Source organism: Lissotriton helveticus, chromosome 6 (assembly GCF_964261635.1).
Source record: "Lissotriton helveticus chromosome 6, aLisHel1.1, whole genome shotgun sequence".
Classification (NCBI taxonomy): Eukaryota; Metazoa; Chordata; class Amphibia; order Caudata; family Salamandridae; genus Lissotriton; species Lissotriton helveticus.
In genome coordinates, this window is record NC_136067.1 from 1,063,238,242 (window position 1) to 1,063,250,300 (window position 12,059).

Here is a 12,059-nt window from a genome sequence, read left to right on the forward strand (position 1 = left end):
GCGGGGGGTGCGTGTGTGACCAGTTCGAAGATACTCCAGAGAGTCCTTAGTTTGATGAGTAGATTTTTTGATTATGCTGAATGACCTTCGTTACTCTGGCAACTTTGCGATATGTTGGAACGGCGTGTCTGACTGAAAACGCACAAATCCTTACAGCAGAGATGTGCCGATACGTCCAAGTCACGTGAGATCCAACATCGATGTTGGATCTCACGTAACTTGGCTGTATCGGCACGCCGTCGTTCCAACATATCGCAAAGTGGCCAGAGTAACGAAGGTCATTCAACATATTCAAAAAATCTACTCATCAAACTAAGGACTCTCTGGAGTATCTTCGAACTGGTCATTTCAGACCCTCGAGACCATTGACACAAGACATCACAACAGTTCTGAAATTGCGAAGAATTGGTTTACACAAAAAAAAGTCTTGAAAAGGGGTCACAGCTTCCAAAGAATTTTATTGTCCTGAAGATGGTCTGACAGAATAAATTTCACACAAGACCGAAACGTCGACGACTATACCCATTACCTAATCACTTATTATTATACAAGTGATCTTTATTTAAAAAAAAATAAGTGTCATTTGTTTTTTTACTTGTATTTGGTTTGGGTTGATTTGTACAGATGAGATATAGGAACAAGTCAATACTTCCTTACCCATTTGTAAAGAGTGATGATTAATTCTTATGGTTGATATATGTACCCTACAAAATTTCATTTTTTGAATTTATATAAAAATCTTTTTTCAATACTATAAAATTCCCGTGTTGCTTTCTCTTCTCTTTTTGAATAAGTCATTACTATTTGCCTAAATAACTGGTCAATTGATGGTACAAATACTGATTAAGTCGAAACAGACACATAAGTAGACACAGATAACCTGCCTTTTTGTGATTTATTCTTTAAAATAAAATCCCTTGCTGGCACTTTTCTAATGCAATTTTATCTGCCCAAGCCCGCAAGGGACTTAACCTAAGGTCTCTCCCCTGAGGCGAAAAGCCGGGGGCTTCATTACAACGTTTTAAAAAGTGTGCATTATTTTCTGTTTTTGGTTTCATTTAAAACTTAGCTGCTGTTTTTATTCGGAGCTTCATCTGGTAAAATCGCCGATTTCACACGCTGTCCTCAGCGCAGCAGATTACGTGCTGACGCTGGGAGGACAGGCAGAGCAGGCGCCATACTGGGGGTAGGAAGGGTGGCGTTCCAGTAGCTGGACGCCTCCCACCCCTTAGGCTATAAATTCACCTTCACAGCGCGAGCGCGCTGACTTAACCTAAGGTCTCTCCCCTGAGGCGAAAAGCCGAGGGCTTCATTACAACGTTTTAAAAAGTGTGCATTATTTTCTGTTTTTGGTTTCATTTAAAACTTAGCTGCTGTTTTTATTCGGAGCTTTATCTGGTAAAATCGCCGATTTCACACGCTGTCCTCAGCGCAGCAGATTACGTGCTGACGCTGGGAGGACAGGCAGAGCAGGCGCCATACTGGGGGTAGGAAGGGTGGCGTTCCAGTAGCTGGACGCCTCCCACTCTCCTTAGCACTGGATAAAAGGCGCTTACCATCTCGTCGGCGCAGCAGGCGCGCCAAAGGCAAGCCCGTCTGCGCCCGTCCGCGCCGGACCCGCGCCCAGTGCCACCCCCCGTTTCATATACCTCAGAAAGTATAACATATGCACCGGCGGAGATTATGCAGTTGAGACCTGCATATGGAGATCTATGCCCTCAACAGAATCCAGAAAGTATTAAAGAAAACACCACTATCTGTTGTTCAAACTGTAAGTCTGTCATTCCACTGATTAATGCTAAAGCTAACCACTCAGATGCTTGTATTATTGAATCAGAGGTAATTACAATATCACTTATTAACGCCCGCTCACTGGCCAGACATAGGCAGGAAATTGCCGATCTAATTTTAGACAGAAAAATAGATATCCTCTTCATCACAGAGACATGGATGCATCTGATCCTGATTTACTGGTAGCTGTACCATCTGGCTTTACCGTACATCGATTGGACAGACAAGGGAAAAAGGGAGGGGGTCTGGCAATTATTACTCGGGTTACCCTTCCTGTTAGAACATTTCCCATATCTTCATTAACATGTGAAGCTTTACATTTCTCCATCAAACTTACTCCTTCATACAATCTTAAAGGAGTACTCATTTATCGACCACCGGGTTCCCGATCCGATTTTTTGTCCTCCTTTGTGTCATTGATGGAACCATTGGCAATTGATGATACATTTATTGCCTTGGGAGATCTACATTTCCATCTAGATAAAAAGGAAGACTCCGAAACTGTATCCCTATTAGTCGACTGTGAAATGCTGGGATTAACACAACTTATAAATGTACCTACACATGAGGCAGGACACACATTAGATGGCATTTTTTCTAACATCAATGAGCTAGTAATACGGGAGGTTCTGCCACTTACCTGGTCAGACCACTATGCCATTCTGTGCCACATTCCTATCCATCAGGCCCCGATTACTAAAAGACCCCTTCCAACTCATGAAAAGTTTAGAGTTTGGAAGGATATTGATTACGAGATCTTTAGACAGTGGTTGATTAAAAAGGGTCCCGTACTTTCGGATGACCCTAATGTAGCGCTGGAACAGTATTCCACCTGGCTGGGTAATGCGGTCGAAGCACATGTGCCGCTTAAATCCATTTAAAAAAAACGAAAAGTTCCCTCGGCCCCATGGTTCACAGAAGCCCTTAGAAAGCAGAAACAGGTGTGTAGGAGTCAAGAAAGAAATTGGCGCAGGACTTATGGCAACAAAAGTAAATCTATATACAAAGAAACACTAGCTGTCTATAAGAAAATGATTCAGGAGGCAAAAAAAATTATTTTGGAGAACAAATTGAAAATTCGAAAAACTCAAGTAGACAATTGTATGAGGTGGTCAAATCATTGGCTGGGAAATCAGCGGACTTAGGTCCTCCTCTCACGCAAGCATTTTGTGATGCATTGGCAAATTTTTTCTATTCTAAAGTAAATGATATTTACTCTGATTTCTCAGTAACACCTACTATATTGAAATCCACCTCTTCACCAAAACTCCTTGAATGTTCATTTGCTCAATTCAAAGATATAACAGAGGAGCAGGCAGCGGATAATATTAGGACAATAAAAACGGGCTCAGCCCTCGACCCCTGCCCTCCTAAAATCTTTTCCCCAATAATTGACCTTATTAGTAAAGTCATAACAGGTGTCTGTAATGGAATGTTCATATCAGGGGTCTTTCCGGACAGGTTAAAGAACACTTTACTGAAACCTCTTCTTAAAAAACCTGGTCTAGAAAAATCCACGCTGAAGAATTATAGACCCATCGCTAGCTTACCATTTGTGGCTAAAGTAGCTGAGAAGGCCATGAATAAGCAACTGTCGGAATATATTGAGCAAAACATTTTGCTCGACGATTCTCAATTTGGGTTTCGCAAAATGCATGGGACCGAGACAGCATTGATTAAGGCCGCTGATGATATTAGGATCATCAGGGACCAAGGAGGCACAGCGGTGTTGGTCCTACTGGATTTGTCTGCAGCCTTGATTGACCGTGTCGGAGAACTGGGTATACATTCAAGGGCCAAGGCCCGGTTAGCCTCTTTTCTTGTAGGCAGAACGCAGGCAGTAACAATAGGATCTTTTAAATCTGCTGATCTTGCCCTACCATGTGGTGTTCCTCAAGGCTCATCCCTAAGTCCGACACTTTTTAATATCTATGTGTCGGACTTAGCTAGGGTTATTAAAAACTACCGGATGAGCCTTACCACATATGCCGACGACACCCAGTTGGTACTCGCCATTAAGAACGATGGAGAAGAGGTGGCGGCACGGTTCCAGGAAGGAATGTTGGCAATTAAGGAGTGGATGGCTGGAAATTGTTTAAGACTTAACTCAGAGAAGACTGAGGTAATGATCTTTGGAAAGTTATCCCCATCGTGGTCTTCTGTCTGGTGGCCCCCCTACTCGGAGCCCTGCCAACTCCTGTTCATAAAGTCAGGAATTTAGGAGTAATTTTTGATGAAAAGCTTAATTTTTCTAACCATGCTAATCAGATAGCATCCTCCGCATTTCACAAACTTAGACTCCTGAAAAAAATCCTGCCATTTCTTCCAGATAGCGCGAAGAAAACGGAGGTGAGCTCCTTGGTGCTTTCATCTTTGGATTACTGCAATGGACTATTTGTGAATGCTCAATCTCGGGTGGTGGCCAAATTACAACTAATCCAAAACGTAGCAGCAAGGCTACTGTCTGGCACCCCCAGATATAAATCCATTAAGCAGGTAATCAGGAGCTACCACTGGCTAACTGTAAGAAACCGGATCAGATTTAAAACCTTATGCCTGACTTTTAAGGCATTACATGGTCTTGGCCAGGTGTTTCTTAAACAGAAACTTATTCTATATCACCCTAGCAGATCACTTAGATCGGAACATCTTCTCCAGCTGACAGTGCCACGAACTAGGACTGTCTCTTGGGGTGATAGATGCTTCACAAACACTGCTGTCAGACTTTGGAACACGCTCCCGATGGCGATAAGGTCTACCCCTTCACTGTTTCAGTTTAGAAAACTGCTGAAAACCTGGTTGTTTGACCAATAACCTTCCTACTAACTGCACTATTTTTTAATAATCTTGATAATGCTCCTACTGGGACAATGAGTTGAGTCATAGCGCCAAGACACCCACGGGTAAAAGTTGCGCTTTACAAATTGTAAAATATAAATAAATAAATATTGGGGTTTCCACCCCTTTTTTCCTCATAATTTAAGCAAAGCATGCTCAATTTTAAAGTCATCTGTTTGTATATGTATGCCTGAGAGGCACAGATGGAACAATTATTTTACAGAGTTTCATGCATATGCTCTGATCCCAAATATTGTTACATTGTTGACTCACTTTTTCATTTTTGCACAATGCTGACTATGGGCTCGATTCCGATGTCATGCAGCGGTCTGCCCAACATCTAGGGCAGCGGTACGACTGCCAGAATATGATGCTGGTGGTCGGAGTGCAGCGGGCAGAGGTAAAGACCGCTGCCTCCGACAGGCTCAAGGCACACGGTGCATGGATGTTTAAAACATCCCTTTTTCCATTGCGACTTGTGCTGTGGCCCTTTTTCGTGCAGCAGCACAAGCCGCAATAGAAAACGGGTGGTAGTACCATAGTTGGGCAGTTGGGCCTACCGACTCCTTGCTGAATGGTCTCTAGCCCGAAACGATGGTGGTCAGAAGCTTGTCCAACCACCATCATAATGAGTCCCAATGTGTTTGATAGTAAAACTGCTTCATAATTGTCATGGTCACATCTCTCATTGTCTGTCAATAAAAACCATCTGTATTTATGCATACTTTATTCGTCATATAAAACATTTTATGAACTTGTGACAAATGTAACAGCGTTTACCGAGACTGTGCTTAGTGAATAAAACAATTGGTGGACAAGGCACGCAAAACAATTTAGCTACAATATTTGGGTCTCTTGTTACTCCCGGGTATAGTACTTGAATCCTTTTTTTTTTTTAAATAGAGCACTGCTTCCCAAACGTTTTAGAACCACGACCCACTTTATAGAATGACAAACTTTCGCAACCCATTTAACTTTAATGGCAATGAGGCAGGCAATATTATTATGCAACGTAAATATTGTGTAGTAGCGCACTGTCATTTACAGACAGCACATTTTCTACTTAAATGGGCAATACATTTCTACAGGCACACAACTTTACTGGAAAATCTATATGGCACATGAATGATAATGTGTGGAAATCTGGTTTCAGTAGTTTTTTTAATCATGTGTGCTTCACCAGGTAAAGTGTCTTGATTTGTTTTGATCTTTTGAAAATTGATTTCTTCAATCACATTTCACAATTACAAAAAAGGGCTTCATTTTTGCTTTCCTAACTGCTGAATGTGTACAATTAATTTACAGGTATTTACATTTGGTAGTGTGTTACAAAAAAGACATCTAATAGTCTTTCTGTTCACACTGTCTGTATCCCAGCAAGATCATCACACAAGTCACTTTACTTTTCTTTATTTTAGTGCAAACTGAGAGGAGTTTGTAAACCCCAACACTATGATAAAAAATAAGCAGCAGTTTGTCGAAATACATAACTTGACCGTTGACCTCGTTCTTTAAAGCACAGCAAATGTGACATGTTTAATAATACAGTGTTTAAAGGCATTATTGCTTGGACTTTCATGACTCCTCAAAAATTGGCTTGTGACCCACAGTTTGGGAAACAATAAAATAAAACATTTTGGTCTATTTTAGTTAGTGGAAAATACAGTCTTATTCTTGCTTGTACTTCGTATTGCTCAGTTTGAAGTTTCTTTCTATTTCGGCCAATAAGCTGATGTGCTCCGACTGTCACCAGGACACTGGAATTATTGGGGAGCATATTTTAAAAAGCTATTTTGGAGTATATAAATGTGTACTCCTTTATCACTTTAAGTACTTTTACATGCCTTTGTGACTTGGCCAAAAAACATATACATTGAAAATAAAATGTGAACATTTAGGGAATACTCATACACAATTTGTACAAACAGCGAGGACTGCACTCCCTAAGTACTTTTGTGTAGAGGGTGCCGCTTTTTCATGTAGGAATCAATGTCACTTCTGATGTTTGTATAAATAAAGGTTGCTAAGATTACCAAGTTTCACTGTAGTCAAGTTACCATCCTTAGATGGAAGCAAAGTTTGGTCGACCGTAAACGATTCAAACTAATGACCTTCAGATCACAGCATATTCTGTGGTGTGTGCCTAACTTTATGAGCCATATGGTCGGTAATGAGTGGCATGAAGTAGCTCTGGTAGTCAACACCTACTTCACAGTTCTCTGGTGCAGTTACTTATGTGGTAGTCAAAAGTCACTGTTGTCAGACCTGGCATCCTTAGTGTGGTCCCCCCAAACGTTTTGCATTTCACCTCATCTTTTTGTTGATTGGTTTTGTTGGCCTTATGACTCTGAGCACTTCACCACTGCTAAAGTGCATGTGCTTCTCTACTAAACATGGTAACAATGGTGTATACACAATTGGCATATTTAGTTCACTTGAAAATCCCTTATAAAGTGGTATACTATATACCCAGGAACTGTAAATTAAATGCTACTAGTTGGCCAGCAGCACTGATTGTGTCACTCACACAAGTAGCCTTTTAAACCTTCTGCCTCATGCCTGCCAGTACACATAGGTCAACCCCTAAGATAGGCACTAAGAAACCCATAGGGCAGGGTGATGTGTAAATAAAAGTTACAACATATACTTTTTAGTTTTGCATGTCCTGGTAGTGCCTTAACAACCACATTAATTGTTCACTAAAGGTGAGGCCTGCTCTTCTCATAGGTTAACACTAGGAATTCCTTAATACACTTTTAAGTTGTAATTCCTGATTAGAAAGGAGCAGCTTTGGCATATTTTATATCTTTGGAATGGTAATGATAAATCTATTTACTGCTAAGGTTGGATTTAACATTACTGTTTTAGAAATGCCACTTTTAGAAAGTGGACATTGCTCTGCTCGCACTGGTCTGCATGTCTGCAGCCTGAGTCCAATACACGTCTGGAGTGCATGACAGCTTTACTTTGTGCTTTCCCTCTAGATAGCCAGAAAGGTTAGGTGTGTCTGAGCATTCATCTGCATTCTGATAGGCCTTCCTGGGAAGGAAGGATGGGAGGAGCTGACAATTGCACCTGAATAGGTAGTGTTCTGTGCCCACACAAAGTGCTGATTACTACTGATAGTCTGGAGTGAGGCGGAAAAGAAAGGGCTTCTGTGCACTTCAAAGACCCTTCTTTGAAGTCACCCCCACTTCAGAAGCACTACTGTGTATAAGAACTGGTCTCTGCCCCCCTCAAATCAGACACGTCTGGACCTACAACTGGACTCTGTCAGAAAAACTGCTGTGCTGCATCAAGGACAGACACTGTCCTGGGCTGCTGAACTGGAAGACTCGCTTTTCTGCGGTGCTGCCCTGCTGCTCTCTGACCTTGCTGAGGAGAGCTGGACTCTGCCTTGCAATTGAAGTGATCTCAAAGGGCTTGCTGGCTTGCCTCTTGTTGCTTGAAACTCAGGGCTATCAAAGCCTCTACCCCAGCTCCTGTGCCTAGTTCACTGGAAGTGGACCCAGATACTTGCACCAGAGGAATCGACACATCTCCTGTCTGAGCATCAATCCTGTTGCAGGAGTAAAATCCTAGCATTGCACTCAAAACTGCCACATCATGCCTGGAACCACCACTTCTGAACGAAACCATTCCTGCCACTGTATGGAGATGATCGATGCATCGTCCTCCAGCGTGGATGAACTTATCGCATCAAAATCAGAAGCATTGCACTAGAAAACCAGCGCTTCGTTCAACGGACCTGCCGCATCTCCTCCACTGCGTGAAGAAAATCAAAGCATCCCCCTGACTGCAAGGCTCAACATAGACACGTGGCTTGTCTGCACACCACCTCTCAATGTTGCAAACACGATCAAGGTACTCTGTTCACCAGGCCTGTGTGGCTCCTGTCCCCGGATTGCGCTCCATCACGGCCAGATTGAAATATTGACTTTTCCCCGGTCCAGCCCAACCAGATAATCCCCTTAGGTGCTAGAACTCTTTTTATTCTTTACAAATTGACATCTCAACTTCTACTTATTGAATTTTTGTCATTTTGGTCTTGATTTATTCATAAAATTATAGTCTATTTTTCTAAGCCTTTGGTGAGTCATTTTGTGGTGTTGGCATTGTGTTACTGTGTGTGTGTGTGTGTATGTGCTGCACAAATACTTTACACGTTGCCTCTTTAGGAACTGCTCTGTGCCAAAATACCATAGGGTGAGCAGTATTGACCTTTTAGTGTGTATCTAGCTTACCCTGACTAGGATTATGGTTCCTGCTAGGACATGGTCCATACCTCTGCCAACCAGAAACCATATTTCTAACAACTGTGCTCTAGCCCATCTCATGAAAAGATTAGGTAGCTTAAAATGTGCACAATATGACTGACTAATTTCCGGACACAATCAAACTAGGCTAGTCAGGATTAGAAAATATATATCAGGCAAGAACTGCAAAATAAAAGTGTAACAACACATGCATCCAATGACTGGTAAGAATACCAAAATAGGGTGTGAATGCAACTGGCAGCTGCCTTTTCCCTTTTATGCACTGAAAAAATTAGATGACTTTAGTACATGCACCAGACATTTTATTTTTTGCTTGATATGCAACACTGCTCATGGCAAACTGTTAGCTGTGGTTAGGCATGCATCACTTGTCAAACACTGTGAGATACTTTTAACATTCATTCAGACTTGGTTTACAAAGTTGTGGTTTACCCGGCAACCCAAGACTCCTGAGAAACACATGCAACAGATGATGTCTCTTTATGACTAACATCAAGTTTACATGGTCACACATAAGATTAAATTTCTAAGAGAACTCCTACCCAGGGCACCACAGAGTACATGTCTTTCTGGCTATAGGAAATTAAATTGCAAATGTTTCTTCTTGTTTACAAACTGCTGCAAGACGCAAGTGGCGCATCTGACATTGTGATGAAGTACAAGATGCATGGCGCATAAACCCCAAAAGGCGGCTAGGAGATGCAATAGAGCACAAGGCTTCTACGAGCACCATATGCTAGATTTCTTACACTCTCTTAACTTGGTAAAAACCATGAGCCCTCTTACAAGGAAAAGATGCTAATATCCATCAGATTGCAACAGGTCAAACCACTATGACAGGGGCATCGGCCTCTGTAAATAAAATGCTGAAGCTAAGAGATGATAAGAATGTGTCAGTAGAGGGAAGTGCTTTTTATATTAAGAGACCTCAAATGGGGATTACTCGTGTACTGCTTCTTTTAAGCAGAAGTATGTGCTTGAAGGAACGTTTTTTTAAAGTAGCTAGCAGGAAATGTTACTGAGTTTCCTGTTAACTGTGTAAGATCACCCTGATATCGTGAGTTAGTCCGAAGCACTTACATTGATTCCTTCTTTGCACTTATACATTTGAATCATTTTCAAAACAAATCTTTTACAGGTGTTTCTTAATGACTGGGGATGAAGCTCAGGTTGATCAGGCACTCACAGAAGCACCTGACGACTAAACGCAAGCACTCTGACAATTATGTGTCATGTCACATGAAGGATACTGTGACCTAGAAAGAAGAAGTATCATCCCCAAGTGTACAATATTTCCAAATGTATTTCTAAAGCGGATGGTCAAAGTCAATGGAAAATTCCTATTCGGCAACCAATTCCATAGCCCTAATCAATGATCTTCTACTTCCCGAGATAACATGAGGTTGCGGGTATACATCATTCTGTCACTGCTATCTAACCCAGTGGTGGGAATTCCACTAGGGTTCAGATGCTTGACATACTGGCAGTGCCACAATGAATGTTAGGGCATTGCAAGACTCAAAACCAGGAATTATAAGAAAGAAAACACAGTTGGCATACTTTCTCCATCTACACTTCCAGGATCTGGAATAATAAGCCAGCCAACACCAGAACTACACCTACCGTCTCCTTCTACAATTCAGGAATACATTAAAGACCCAACTCTTCAAAAGTACTATCTCTCTTACACTACACGTACCTACAGATACCCTATCTGATTACAAATAACCCTGAATTGCATCCGTGGGCTAGCACATGTTGGTCAGCATTCCTCTGCTACCCCGGTTGGCTTCACAATATTTAGGTAAGCAAACATACATATTTAAATTTCATTTTTGCTACTTTACACGACAGCAGCAGCTCCCTTTTTGATTTACCAAGAAATTGCTAAGAATGTGAAATAGCACCACGTCCACATTGCATATCTACTTGCAATGCAGTGCTGTTGGTGGAGCTAAATTGAAGTACTTCTGCAAATCATATTCTTACTACCAAAGTTCGCCATAAAGCATGGGAAATAGTTTTACAGGTGCTTTGCCGCTTACATTTGGCACCACCTCCATTGCTAATTTTGGAGTTCTATGAATATGGATTCAGAGATGGGCAAAAGGTATGTTAACCACCACTTCTAGAGGTGGTATATTTCTTAATCTGGCTGATTAAGACACCCTGGTGATAAGAGGCTATGTCTCCTCCAATCGTGGCCTGTTGGGCGGGAGAGGGCGCTTTGAGTTTATATTGTGCGTACATCCTGCAAAATGAAACATTATGCAAACAGGCAACACTAATTAAGTTGTAATGAGTGTGCAAGGCCTTTGTATCTATTTGTCTCCCATCACACACACATGACATGACTTTTCTCAAGTATGTCTGATGGATTAACCCCTAGGAAACTATGGAAAGGCCAGATCATTAAATCTGTGGAAGATATTTAAACATCTTTAAAAAAGACTTTGGATGGCTTGCAGCTTCAGTGTTGTCTCTCTCCCCTCCCGCCGAATGAGTGATGTGAATTGACAAATGACCCCCGTGGTGATTAAGGAGTGGCACTACCTGGCATCATTCGCACTGTTGACAGATTTGTGTGGAGCCGGGTCGCTACCGATGGCAGCGGGGCGACCGACTGCCGTGCCGGAGTGGTTCCTCACCTCACGATTGCTGCGATGAGAAGAGAAACTTCAGGAAAGAACAATGAAGGAGGGGAGGAAACAGGTGGATGTGCTGCACTTTTAGCTCAACAAACCAAGTACTGATAATTTATCTTGCAGGTTTCTGGAATGATCACTTAAATGTGAAGAAAATATTATAATTTAAAGATAGTTTTCTTGAAACACGCAAACAAAACGCAAAGGGCATATATCCAAATGAAATCTCCACCTCTTCATTATCTTAAAATATTATGGATCAAATTAGACATATGTACCGTGCAACTTTGAAAGGTTTTGTGCTGCAGCTTTTAAAAACTTTTTCCAATTCGAACTGGATGTAGGTGACCACGTTCTTGCGTCTCTTTTTAAACAGGTATGACAAAAGAAGGGTCTTTTTCTTGATTCATCTCTCAGGATGTTTACCAGTTAAGTTTATTGAATCAAATGTGCGGGGCTACTTTATCAAATTAATATTCATTTTGCAAAGTGATAAAACGTTCACAGC

At 41.6% G+C, this 12,059-nt stretch overlaps 1 protein-coding gene across 3 annotated transcripts in view; it reads right to left on the minus strand.

Moving 5' to 3' along the window:
• The window catches only part of MAP3K4 (mitogen-activated protein kinase kinase kinase 4), a 502,654-nt gene that overhangs the window by 101,881 nt on the left and 388,714 nt on the right, over positions 1–12,059 (minus strand). For 2 of the 3 annotated variants that reach the window (XM_078648713.1, XM_078648715.1), the window contains exon 17: positions 11,460–11,564. The exons of the other annotated variant lie outside the window; for it this stretch is intronic. In XM_078648713.1, coding sequence (XP_078504839.1) covers positions 11,460–11,564 — 105 coding nt within the window. The remainder of the gene's footprint in view (positions 1–11,459; positions 11,565–12,059) is intronic. 3 annotated transcript variants of the gene reach the window in all.